This window comes from Phoca vitulina, unplaced genomic scaffold (assembly GCF_004348235.1).
Source record: "Phoca vitulina isolate PV1807 unplaced genomic scaffold, GSC_HSeal_1.0 scaffold39, whole genome shotgun sequence".
In the NCBI taxonomy this organism is placed as follows: domain Eukaryota; kingdom Metazoa; phylum Chordata; class Mammalia; order Carnivora; family Phocidae; genus Phoca; species Phoca vitulina.
Genome location: NW_022589742.1, coordinates 11,608,675 through 11,622,173, shown reverse-complemented (window position 1 = coordinate 11,622,173; position 13,499 = coordinate 11,608,675). Strand labels below are relative to the sequence as shown.

At 47.7% G+C, this 13,499-nt stretch overlaps 1 protein-coding gene across 1 annotated transcript in view; it reads left to right on the top strand.

Annotated features, from left to right (window-relative positions):
* HPRT1 (hypoxanthine phosphoribosyltransferase 1) overlaps positions 1-6,179 on the top strand; it is a 37,171-nt gene extending 30,992 nt beyond the window's left edge. Inside the window, exons 6-9 of the mRNA XM_032428328.1 lie at positions 1,624-1,706; positions 4,090-4,136; positions 4,356-4,432; positions 4,958-6,179. Coding sequence (XP_032284219.1) covers positions 1,624-1,706; positions 4,090-4,136; positions 4,356-4,432; positions 4,958-5,005 — 255 coding nt within the window. The 3' untranslated portion in view covers positions 5,006-6,179. The remainder of the gene's footprint in view (positions 1-1,623; positions 1,707-4,089; positions 4,137-4,355; positions 4,433-4,957) is intronic.
* The last annotated feature ends 7,320 nt before the right edge of the window (positions 6,180-13,499 follow it).

Below are 13,499 nucleotides of genomic sequence, written 5' to 3'. Positions count from 1 at the left end.
CTCTCTTATATCTTGTTATTTTCACTCATAATAAGTTCTGAGGTTATTCGTGTTGAGACCTACAGTTAGTTGGCTTAAAATGCAAAATTGCAGTGTACAAATCCACCAGTTTATTGCCCTCTGAATAGGGCAAGTCTCGTAGTTCTCGTGCTATAACAGGGCTGCTAAGAGCAACCCTTTGGGGTACGCGGCGTGCACTTGTGTGAGTCCCTTCTAGATGCAGGCAGTGACTGGATGGTAGGGTTGGTACATTTTCAGTTTTATTGTTATTGCCAAATGACTTAACAGAGTGGTTGTATGCTTTATACTCTCACCAGTAGAATGAGTTTTCATTCTTTTATGTGAAATGTTTAAGACTTAAGAGCACCAGTAACCCCCAATTCATTTTTGTTGTTATTAATAGAAACTAGCTTACGGATCAAAAGCTAAACAGACAACACTGTTTTCAAAGGATTCGTGTACATGAATATCCCTGGGAACTGGTTGCTTGGGGTTTTTTGTTTTTGTTTTTTTTTTTTAATTAGGCTTCACGCCCAGCGTGAGCCCATTGCAGGACTCGAACTCTTGACCCTGAGATCAAGAGTTGGACGCTTAACCGACTGAGCCACCCAGGCACCCCTGGTTGCTTGTTTTTAAATGTACACTCATTAATTCCACTTCAGGTTGACTTTGTCTGGGGTAATGGCACCTAACAAATGACCACAAATTTAGCAGCTGAAAACAACACATGTTCAGTGTCTCAGTTTTCATGGGTCAGGAGCCTGAGTACAGGTTAGCTGGGTCCTCTGCTCAGAGTCCCATCGGGCTGAAGCAAGGCTGGGGCTCCTATCCCACCCAGGGCTCGTGGTCCTCTCCCAAGTTCATTTAGGTTGTTGGCAGAATTTAGTTCTTGGTGGTTGCAGGACTGAGGGCCCCGTTTTCTTGCTGGCTGCTGGCCAGGGGTCGCTCACAGCTCCTACAGGCCCACCTCATGTCCTTAACACGTGGCCTTCACGTGGCAGCTGACTTCTTCAAAACCAGCCAGAGATCTTCTCTCCAGTGTGCTACAACCACCTCATGGAATATAACTAATTACAGGAGAGACCGTCCCAGCATTTTCCCAGGTTGTGCTCATGCTGGGGCTGGGGGGGTTATTCTGGGTGTGTGCACTAGGGGACGGGAGTCTTGGGGCCATCTGAATTCTAGCCACCACAGCCCGGAAGTCTGCATTTTTCACAAGTCTCCAGCCCTGATGTTTCTGATGACTCACGGACCCCACTTTGTGAAGCATTGCTTTATACCATCCATAGAGTATTTTCACTGAAGAACATTAGGGTTATGGTTTAAGAAGCATTTTCCCAATTAGAGATGGGTTTGTTTTGAATAATGTCCTGCTTTTGACTAAACAGCGAAGATTCACTTTCATATAAAGTCATTTTATATAGTAAAACCTTATTAGTTTGGATACTTTCAAGATGGCATACAGCAGTGTTTCTCAGAGTGGGGTCTATTAACCACCTGCATCTGAGAGTTGGCTACACTGAAAAAGAAAAATAGCATTCTTCTTTTACACGTGGGGTTTTGGTATTTCGTGTTCATATGACTCGGTTTTATTTGCTGTTTAAATGTCTTTTTTTTTTAAAGGATATAATTGACACTGGCAAAACAATGCAAACCTTGCTTTCCTTGGTCAAGGAGCATAATCCAAAGATGGTCAAGGTCGCAAGGTATGTATATAACATTTTGACAGGCTATTTTCTTCATTTGAAACAGGATTAAGTAATTAATTGCTTCTTTGTAAGGGTAAATGTTCTCAACTTGTTTTACCTTCAGAAAGTAATGTGACCTCAAATAAGACTCAGTAAATATGCTTTGTAAATAATTTTGTCATGTGTTAAGGAAGCCCTTCATTGTGGTCCTCTTTTTGCTTAATATTAATAACATTTGGTTTTTTAGCATGCTAATAATGATACCAACTTGTCCTGGGGAGCATGGTAGAAGATTTGGGACTTTCTTGAAGACTTGAGACCAGGGATCCCACATTGGGTTTAGGAGGTAGTAGGAAAGGGGTGGGATCTGAGGGTCCGGAGCTCCTGGAATTGAGTGATGTGGTGACAACGTATGCCAGCCTCATCTCCAGGCCCTGCCTGTGCTGTTTGGCGTTTGCTTTATTAGTTCTACCTTTGTTTCTAGTTTAATTATATTTAATTATAATTAGAGCTTAATCCCTAACAACTCCTAGGAAGCACTGTTACTCCCACTTTACAGTTGGGGATACCAAGGCATAGGGAACTGTCCAAAGGCACAGTGCCTAGCACCCTACTGGGGTGAGATTTGAACCCAGGCAACCGGCTCACAGTTCGTGCTTTATTGACCACCTTAAGTTTTCGGTAGGGTAACACCCGGGGTGGTTTTTTTGGGGTGGTTTTTGTTTTTGTTTTGGGGGGGTTGCAATTTCATCTTTTATTTTTAAATCTTTGACCGCTCTATAATTTTTGTGTAGGGGTCAAATAGTAATCTAACTTTTTTCCTAAATGATTAACTGGTTTTGATAAACCTCTTTTAAAGTGTGCAAGCATGAGCGGGGGGGGAGGAGCAGACTTCCCGCTGAACAGGGAGCCCGATGTGGGGCTCGATACCAGGACCCCGAGATCATGACCCTAGCCGAAGGCAGACGCCTAACCACCTGAGCCACCCAGGCGCCCCTCTCGGTCACATTTTGATTAATTCTTGGAATATTTCAAACTTTTTCATTATTATTATATTTGCTGTGGTGATCTCTGATCACTGATTATGACTTCGGAAAACTCAGATGATAGTTAGCATTTTTTAGCAATAAAATGTCTTTAAATTAAGATATGTACATTTTTTAGATGTGATGCTATTATACACTTAATATACCTCAATATAATGTAAACAGTTTCTGTGCACTAGGAGACCAAAACATTCATTTGACTCCCTTTACTGTGATATTTGCTTTATTGTGGTGGCCTGAAACCATACCCACAAGATCTCTGAAGTATACTTGTATAGTTTATTTACTTATACAAATTAAAGAAGAAAAAAAAAAAGAAACCTATGTCTGTGTCCCATCCCCAGCAGTTCTAATGTAATCAGTCAGGGGTGTGGCCTGGGTATCTGGGTTTTGTTTTGTTAAAGTTCCCAGGTGAGTCTGATGTGTAGCTAAGATTGAATATCACTTTATGTCCTTCCCAGCTTTTTTTTAAAAAAGATTTTATTTAATTATTTGAGAGAGAGACCAGAGTGAGAGGGGGAGCACGAGTGGGGGGGGCGGGGTGCAGAGGGAGAATCAGGCTCTCCATTGAGCAGTTAGCCTGATGACGATGCGGGGGCGGGGGGTCTGGGGAGGGGGGCTCGATCCCAGAACCCCAGAATCATGACCTGAGCTGAAAGCAGAGGCTTAACCGACTGAGCCACCCAGGTGCCCCTGTCCTTTCCAGCTTTTTAAATATATTTATCTAAGAAGATGTAAAATCATGAGTTTTATTGGGACTGCCCTTAACATGTAAAGGCTGTCAAAACACTGTCGATAGCTTTTCTTAATGGCTGAAAAATTTCAGCAGGTAGTACACACTTGGGTTACAAAATTAGCTTATGTTAGAGGTGGCTTATCCCAACTGCAATTTTTGCTCTCAAAAATGAATACTAGCTCCTCGAGCATGCTACTTATTTTTTAGCCTCATGATCTTTGTAAGCCACGTATTAAGAGTCTCAAAAGGTGATGCTCACATCTCCCGCACCCCTTTGCAGCTCTAGGATTGGATTTCCAGGGATTGTGAAACTGCTCGTTAGCACTCGCCATCCACTCATCCTTCTGATTCGCTGCCCTTTGGTGGGTGCTGAGTGGTCAAGGTGCAGCTCTCAGAACCGTCAGTCGTGTTTCGGGTGGGGAGCAGGCAGGGGCCTTGGCCGTGGTGGGAACGCACTGCTGGCCCGCCCGGTCCCTGTGAGCTAGCTCCCCATTTCATAGTCTTTCACGTAGAAAGTATTCTAGGTGCGGGTGAGACCATGTCTCAGAGCATGAATGTTCTGTTTTGTAATGCCCTGTCATGTCTCCATATGTCACACGTTACATTTTGTAATTAACAGTTTGCTGGTGAAGAGGACTCCTCGAAGTGTTGGCTATAAACCAGACTGTAAGTGAATTACTTTATGTCAGTCATTTAACCATCTTTGACCTGAACAAGTTTTACGTGAAATGGTTGAGAGTTACTTTAGAGGGTATTTGGGTTTTGTTTGTTTGTTTGTTTGTTTTAAGATTTTAGAGAGTATTTGTAGAGAAGGCACATTCATAAGCACTCGATTTGAAAATGATGTTTTCTTGTATCTAAATGATGACTTATGATTCTTTTTAGTTGTTGGATTTGAAATTCCAGACAAGTTTGTTGTAGGATATGCCCTTGACTATAATGAATACTTCAGGGATTTGAATGTAAGTAATGCCTCTTTTTCTCACTCTCATTTTTCAGAACCCATACAAAAATTTACAAAAGAGAAGACTTGTTTTCTCTTTCCAGCACCTCATAATTTGAACAGACTGATGGTTCCCATTAGTCACATAAAGCTGTAGTCAAGTACAGACGTCCTTAGAGCTGGAACTGGGCCAGGCTGGGGCGACACTTCTTGCTGGCTGCAACAGTTGAACAGCTTTAATGTACAATAACTGTCCCATTATTAATTACTTCAGATGATAGATGTAGTCATAAGTAAGAAATAAATGAAGGTTTAAGTCTTTTCACTCACTCTCCTTCAAGCACCCGCTTCTGCTCCGTGGGCAAGAGGCCCGGGCGTGCGTTTCCTCACACGGGTGAGGAAGATGCAGAAGACCCCACCCCCCTGTGTCCACTAGAACCCCTACAGCACAGCACCGTTCGCCCGAGCCATGCAAAATGCTCTTCTTGCCTTTTGTTGCACAATACACTTTTCTAATGTGAGTTTCTGGATTTTTATTTTGTAGCATGTTTGTGTCATTAGTGAAACTGGAAAAGCAAAATACAAAGCCTAAGATGAGAGTTCAAGTTGAGTTTGGAAGCATCTGGAGTCCCATTGAAATCATCAGTAGAATGTTCTAGTTCTGTGGCCAGCTGCTTAGTAGAGCTTTATTGCATGTTTCCTCTCAGAATTTTATCGATTTTGTATTTTAGAAATGCCCGTTGCTGCATTCCTGAAGTCTTTATTTGCAGTATGAGCCTATAGACTATCTGTTCTCTTGGAGTGGAGTGTTGTTTGACTTGTGAATGAAAAAAATCTCTTAAACCACACCACTATCGAATGAAAATATTGAAATTGTATCTGTAAGAAACATTTAAAGAGAAGATATATTAGTTTTTTAATTGGTATTTTAATTTTTATATATTCCGGAAAGAACAGAAGTGATTGAATATTGTTAATTATATACCACTGTGTGTTTAGAAGAGTAAGGAGCCGTCAGTTTTAATATCAGTGACAGCATCTACAGTATTGTTCTGTTGGAGAAACCACATGTCTTGGAATTACTTTACTGTTTCGGTAGTATTAACTGTTTTCTCGCGCTTGTTCCAATGATTTCCGGTGAATCTGTCAGCGGTTCCTTTTAAATACAAATCAATAAATTCCAAAAAACGTTACCACATTTTGAATTCTTGGGTGTAAAACTCCTTACAATAAAGGCTGTCTCTTAAAAGAAACTATGCCTACCTGTCATTTCCCTACAAATTAACCTAGTGTCATTTTCTGTCGGTTACCTTTTCCTCGTCTGTTACGTTTTAGCAGCTATTTTAATTGTAATCTTTACGGAGCCCAGCGAATAGCGATTATCTGGTAGAATGCGTTGGTGAGGCTAGTGAAATTCTTACCGACGTTTAAGTTTCAGACACACAGTATGCTTTATGACGTGTCACCGTGTTCGAGTAACAGGGCTTTCTCTTGTGATCCTGGTAGATTGTTCAGACCGCGGTCTGGCGGGCATCTCAGCAGTCTGTCTGAGCCGCATCCCGCTGCCGCCTTTGTGTAGATAATACCTCACTGAGAACAGCACCAACACAGCCTCTTGTTTTCTGGGACCAGGGAGACCGGTTTTCAACCCAGACCCTCAGGGGCCTCTCAGCTCCAGGTGAGGTATGAACCAGCAACCCCGGGAGCCATCTAGCCACATCGATGCCTTAAGAAGTTTGCTGTCCTTCCCAAGAGCAAAGTAGGGAACTTGAAGTAGTACCGAGTAATAATTTATTATGGTCGCGGAGCTTCCTAGTTTATCAAACCTTTTCACTTTGGTTATCTCATTTGATCTTCATAACCCTGTGATGTTGAGGTTGGTGTCGATGCTATGGGTGTAGCATCCACCATAACTCCCGATTCCTCCCCTCCCCTCCCCTCCCCTCCCCTCCCCTCAGCACGTCCTGGCCTCACGGTGGGTTTGCTAGGCAAGCGGCCTCCTGCTGCCCATCCCTCTTCCCCTCCCCTTTCCCGGTGCACTTCCCACCTTCTGTTAGGTTGAACCATGTGAAATGACCCTTCTCATAGGTAAAAAAAAAAAAAAAAAAACTGTTGGCTGGTGGCAGTTTCAAGTGGTGTGCCCTAAAAACATGCTGTGTGGTTTACATTTGTATGTATGGCTTCCTGTTTGTCTCCCCTCTCCACATCTTCTAGAATGTCAGTTCCATAAGGAAGACAAGAATTTTTTCTTTAAAGATTTTATTTATTTGACAGAGACAGCGAGAGAGGGAACACAAGCAGGGGATGTGGGAGAGGGAGAAGCAGGCTTCCCGCTGAGCAGGGAGCCCCATGTGGGGTTCGATCCCAGGGCCCTGGGATCACGACCTGAGCCGAAGGCAGACGCCTAAGGACTGAGCCACCCAGGTGCCCCAAGACAAGAATTTGTATCTGTTTTGTTCACTGATGTATACTCAGTGTCTCGAAGATTTACTAGGAGCTCAGATGACAGTTGTCAAATGAGTAGCTAAGAGCTCTGGGTTAGACTGTCCTAACCTTTGCTTATTAGCGCTGTGACATCGAGGTACTGAATTTTGGGGCCTGTTTTCTCAGCTGTAAGTGGGGACAGTGGTGTCTCTTCACAGGCACGTGGTGAGGAGTAAGGAGCTGCCCTGATGCAGGTGGAGTGGGACGGTGGCCCGGGAGTGAGCCGGCACGCTGTAAACTGTGGTTCATGCTGAAAGAAATGAATGTTCTGAGAAGTGAGGTGCATGGCTAGTCAGCGGCCGAGATTTAAGCTGAGATCTGTCAGATTCTTGCTACTGTAGCATGAGGAGCCTCAGCTGTTTCTCCCGCGTCGGCCAAGCTCGTTAGCTTGCGGTTAGGTCATGTCTTTGCCGCTTGGCACACCCGTCAGGAATCCCAGCTAACCGCTGGGAACGAAAGGCCTGGGGAGCGCATCCTCTTACCTCGTAAGAAGACGCCTCAGACCTTACTTCACCTGCCATCGGGGTGCCTGTTCCCAGTAATTTTATTTCCTTGACCAACTTGCAGCAGATTAAACGTCGTCCATTTATAGGATGACAGAAAGGGCACACTGATGGGAGCAGTAGTAATTTCTGGAATAACAGTCTGTCAAGGGAGAGGAAAAGTACTAAAAAGAAAAAAAAAAAAGGCCAAAGCCTCCTGGGGCCCTTTTTGGTCATTTAGCCTGGGAGCCACTGGTCACAAATGTCACACGTCCGTAATCCTCGGGACTGCGCTTTCATTTGCTTGATTTTCAGAGACAGGGAAACATGGCATCTTACCATCCGAGGCGATGTGGGTGCTCAAAGACCTGGAAAACTGTGTGTGCCAAACCCTCCACGTGTCCCCCTATTGTGAATGCTTATATGGGACTACTACTGTTTGCATCATGCCTGTAATTCCGTGTGTAAAGATGGCCTGCTGGTCTGATTCATCAGCTTGGAGGGTTAATGTCCTCCCCTGCGGTTGAGATTCTAGAAACACACTGCGCACCCTCTGGGTGCCAGGTCCTGGGGAAGACTGGCAAGGTTCCTGGTCTTCTCGTGTGTGCGTGTGTGTGTGTGTGTGTGTGTGTGTTGGTGCCAGAGAGAGAGTGTGTGTGTCGGCACTGGAGAGAGAGAGAGAGAGAGAGAGTGTGTGTGTGTGTGTGTGTGTGTGTGTGTGTCGGCGCTGGAGACTGTGTGTGTGTGTGTCTGAGCTGGGGAGAGAGTGTGAGTGCGTGTAAGTGTGAGTGCACGCGCGCTTGTCTGTGCCGGGGAGAGTGTGTGTGTGTGAGTGCATAAGTGTGTGTGTGCACCGGGGAGAGAGTGTGTGCGCGCGTGTGTAAGTGTGTGTCTGCTCCGGGGAGAGAGTGTGTGTGTGCGCGTGTGTAAGTGTGAGTGTGTGCAAGTGTGTGTCTGCGCCGGGGAGAGAGTGTGTGCGTGTAAGTGTGTATGTGTGTAAGTGTGTGTCTGCGCCGGGGAGAGAAAGTGTGTGCACGCATGTGTAAGTGTGAGTGCGCGCGCGTGTAAGCGAGGTGGCGCCGGAGACTGGGGAGGCCGTGTGCCAGGCGGCCGAGGAGCAGGGCTTTTGTGCGCTGGGCAGCAGGCGGCCGTCCAGGGCTGTGAAGCAGGGAGCCGGGGTTAAGATTCTGTTTGCAGCTTCGGAGGCGCGAGGACGCCCAAGGGCAGTTCCGAGAGTGGCAGGGGTGGCAGGGGCTTCGGGAGTCAGACCGGCACCGGCAGGGCTTACGGTGTCGCGTAAGGCGAGGGCCTTATATGCGTTACGTTTGCTCACAGCACATTTCACGGAAGGGACCGTCTCCGAGGCTCAGTTGTCACGTTAGTGGAGGGGAGGCTGCCCGGGACAGATTGGCCGCCATTTCTCCCCCGGATGTTTGCAGTCACATCTCCAGTTCCCATCCTTGTCCCCCGCCCGCCGGACTGACACCCACACCAGGTGGTGCAGCAGTCAGAGTCCAAGGAAGATGTTCGGTTTGGCTCAGATCCTTCTTGGGGCTCCCCATTTGTGGGGGGGAAGCCCAGGTCCTTCCAGGGGTGGATCGCGTGTGGGTCCTGCCTCGCTGCTGCGGGGCGCCCTGGCCGCACCACCACCACCACCACCACCGTAAGGATGCTGAGCTCGCCCCGGACCCGCTCGCTTGCTGCATGGCCCCCCCTCCCTTCGCTCGAGCACGGGGATGGCTGCCAGCCCCCCACGGCTGCTCTCCCCGCCTCGGCTCTTGCCCCCTTCCCGCTGCCCCCCTGCGCTGTAGGTAGGCCCTTCTTTTCTTACTCTTGGTGTCTGCTTGCTTTTTTGGGATGATGTTCTTTTAAAAATAGAAGTCAGATAAATAATATTTCTACAAAAAATTTCTTAAATATTTGCGTTTACTATATCATGAAAATTTTCTAGTTATAGAATTTATATGTTTTTGAATGGTTGCATGCATCCTAGTTAATATACACATTTTAAATCCTGAAGTTTTGATATTACAAAAAGACAAAATTATGAGTTTATATGTCTAAGAAACCTCGAATCACTTCCGTTGTGTAACATTCCAGAATAATAATTGCTGAATAAAGACTGTAAATGTTTAAAAAAAAAATAGAAGTCAGGGGCGCCTGGGTTGCTCAGTCGTTAAGCATCTGCCTTCGGCTCAGGTCATGATCCCAGAGTCCTGGGATCAAGCCCTGCGTCAGGCTCCCTGCTTGGCGGGGAGCCTGCTTCTCCGTCTCCCACTCCCCCTGCTTGTGTTCCCTCTCTCAAATGAATGAATAAAGTTTTTTTTTTAAGATTTTATTTATCTGGGGCACCTGGGTGGCTCAGTCGTTGAGCGTCTGCCTTCGGCTTGGGTCGTGGTCCCGGGGTCCTGGGATCGAGCCCCGCATCAGGCTCCATGCTCCGCGGGAGGCCTGCTTCTGCCTCTCCCACTCTCCCTGCTTGTGTTCCCTCTCTCACTGTGTCTCTGTCAAATAAATAAATAAAATCTTTAAAAAAAAAAAAAAGATTTTATTTATTTGACAGAGACACAGCGAGAGAGCGTGTGGCCTGCAAGCCCGCCTGTGAACGAACTAGCCCCCCGCCACCTCACATCATCTGTCCTTGCTCACTTCACTTCAGCCACACTGCTCTTCTTTTAGTTCCTCAGACCTGCCAGCCCACCCCCCCTTACCTCAGGGCCTCCGTTCCTGCTGTTCCTTGTGCCTGTCACTCACTTGCCCCAGATCAGCCAGGCTGGCTCACGGATCGCCCCAGTGAACCCTTCCCTGATCTCCTCTAACAGCCTCGAGGTTGCGCTCCATGACGTGACCTGTTTCGGTTGCTTGTGGTCCTCAGCACCGCTGGGCACTCACGCGGTCCCCACAGGGCAGAAACGGCCACGGCGGCCACTCTGCCACGCGCTTGGCTGGGAAGGAAGCCGCCCAGGCGGCCGCGGCCGGTTTATTCCTTAGCCTAAGCCCGAGCGGCGCGGGGCCCCCGGGATGGCACCGTTCTCCGGCTAAATGTGTGGCCTGCAGCTCTCGCCGAGCTCAGGGGGCGAGTCGGAGGTCCCACGGCTTAGCCCGAACCAGGGAGGCGGATGGGAAGCTGCCTCATGGCAGACCCGTGAGATGAGGAGGGGGACGACAGACAGCCTTGCGGCAGCTCCTCCCACAGCTGCTCACCTGTCCTTGCTCCCGGCAGGCTCCCGGGCTGTCTGAGACTTGGGTCCAACGGCAGTCGGCTCTCTCTATGCCACCTAGGGAGTGGCATCTGTGGCGGAGCTGGTCCCTTACAAGCACCTGCCCAGTGGATCGTGGCTTTCTCTCTCTCTTTCCTGGCTTCCCTCATAGACCCCCAGCCCCGTGAGGGCAGGACCTTGCCCCTCTTCCCTGCTGTGTCCCCAACACCCACGAGAGGGCCTGGCAAACTACGGTGCTCAAGAAGTATCCATTGGATAAATGATAGGAAGTTAAAAAGCAAGTAAAATATTTAAAAATGATAGCCGAATTACCCAGAGTGAGAAGCAAAACGTTTTCTCAGGTTGTGCAAGACAAAAAAAAAAAAAAAACACGAGCAGAATTTTCTTTCTTGCTAATACTAGCTAACATTGATTGGGTCATTAACCACATGCAGCGGAAGCATGCTAAGCACTGTCGAATCTTTGTGATACCCCTAGGAGGCAGATGTTTTTTCACCATCCTGATTTTGCAAATGAAGAAATACAGGTCCAGAGAGGTTGTGTAACTTGCCCAAGATCACACAGCTAGACATGGCAGATAAGGAATTTGAACCCAGGCGGTCTTATTCCGGAACCTGCCCTCTTAGTCCATTAGCACTTAACCTTTAGTGCCTGGTTCTTAGGTGCAAACTAATACACTGAGGGCACAGAGAAAAATACTAAGCTCGTTGAAGGGAATAATTCCAAATGACTTGTGTATTTAAACAGCTTCTCGAGGTCACAGCTGATCTTTAAGAATGTACACTGACTTCCTCCAGCACTGGGAACCGTTTTCAAAAACAATTGCGGAGTTCCTCCAATGTGATCTCCGAATTTTTCTGCTGGCTTATTTTACGACCCCGTGGGCAGCTTCAGACAAAATAACTCTCTGGCATGAAGGATTGTGTGTGTGCTCTTTGCCATTTTTAAATGTGAATTTTATAGATCCCTCAAACCACTTGAAAGAGTAATGATTTTTTAATGGTTTTTCATTATTAGTTGTAACTTCAAGCATTACTGATAAAAACTGCCAAATTCTTTCAAGTTTTCTCTTAACACAACACGGGTGTACTTCATAATGAGCCTCCTCATTATGATTCATGACTGAAGTGACTTTCAAACTCCGTAGCTTTACAGTAGAACTTCCTTTCCTGACATTTTTTCCCCCCTCTTGCCTTCATCGTGACAATATTCGAGAACTGTGAACATGAACCAGTTCGGTTCTGCACGGGGCGTCGTCTGGAGCGCTCATCCCGCATCTGCCCACCGGCCCCCGTGTCCTCGTTGCCCTGCCCTTTCCCAAGGGCTTCCCTGTTTCCCCGGCTCCACAAGACCTGACGGGTTCATCCTGGATGCGGCGGCTAGCTGGCTGGGCGTTTCAGGGATAGCGCTGTGCTCATCACCGTCGGGGCGTCCTGGCTTCCGGGGCCTCCGGGTGGAACAGAGCTAGAAGAGGGAGCACACACCCTCGCACACGTACACGCACATCTGTGTCTATTTCTGCATCTGTGTACGTAGGAAAAGAGAGAGTTCACACTGCGGGCTGCTCTCATCCACACCACAGGATTCATTCTAGCCGCCTTGCCTGACTTATGAACTTCACTTCGACTTGGAGAATCTGGCTCCATTCGCTTGCTTGTTCAACCCCAGTATCATGAAGGACTTAACGTGTGCCCGTGACAGATCTAACTAACTAGAGCCCGGTGTCTGTGGGCAGATCTTTTTGCCGTAAGCCTTACGGTATCCAATCGCAATACTCTTTTCCAGAATTATTTTCTTCTCCCTCCCTTTTAGCGCAGCTGTGGTATTCACCTGTCATGCAGTTTGAATCATTTGTTAGTGTATTTTATTTAGGCTCCTATATCCTAGTCGTGATTGAGTCTTACAGTGGATCATAATAAGAGTGAGAGTGATACGGAAAGGTCTGCTCAGAGATACTTTGTCCCCTCGTCCTGTTCCCATTGCCCCAGCTTTCCGCTCCTCCCACCCACTCGACGACCATCATCTTCCTGGCTTCTCGTGGCAGCCGTGTGTGTGCCGAGCACCTACTATGGCTGGGCACGTTCCCCTTCACGGCAGCCCCTTGAGGTAGGTCCTAGTATCACCCCCATTTTCTTAGATGAGGGGATTGAGCCCCACAGATGTGAGGACGTTGTCCGAGCTGACATCCTGGCAGCTACCCCAGCCGGGATCTGACACCAGGAACGACACTGGGACCACCTTTTTGTTAAAATTGTCTGGTCCCTCCTCATCCTGGGTCTCCCTGAAGCTCGGCACGTCTGAAGTCACCTGTCTGAAAATGTTCTGTTCACTGTCGCAAGCCTTGTTCTGCTCCGGCGTGGCTAGACAAGGGCCATGAGGGGCCACCTGGCCTTTGCCTAGGACCTGGGGGAAGACGTTGCCCTCAGTCGATTCCACCCTCCCCATTTTCCAAAATGTGTTGACATGTCTTGTAAATTTGGCAACCTAGCAATTTCTTTAAAAGGTAACCGAGGCTTCATGGAAAACAGTTGTCTGGGAGCACAGCGGTTCAAGGAGCATCCGCACTTGGCATTGTCGCTGTTCCGTTCAGTAGTGGTGATGGGGCCTTCCTGCGTCTCGGGCTGTGTGCTGGGCATTTCAGGGATAGCGCTGAATGCCAACGGTCCACGTCCTCGAGGGGCTTCAGGTCTAGGAGGGGAAAGGGGCAAGTCTACCAGTGTTCCAACGCAAGGCAAGACTCCGTTCAGTGCCGAAGAAGAGGGTACACCTAATGTAATGGGACTTCAAAGAAAACTCAGAACGAGGAGGGGGAAGCAGGGGGGCCTTCTGAAAGAAGCTTCAGGGAGAAGCAGCATTTAAAATCTGACTTTGGAGGGGCGCCTGGGTGGCTCAGTGGGTC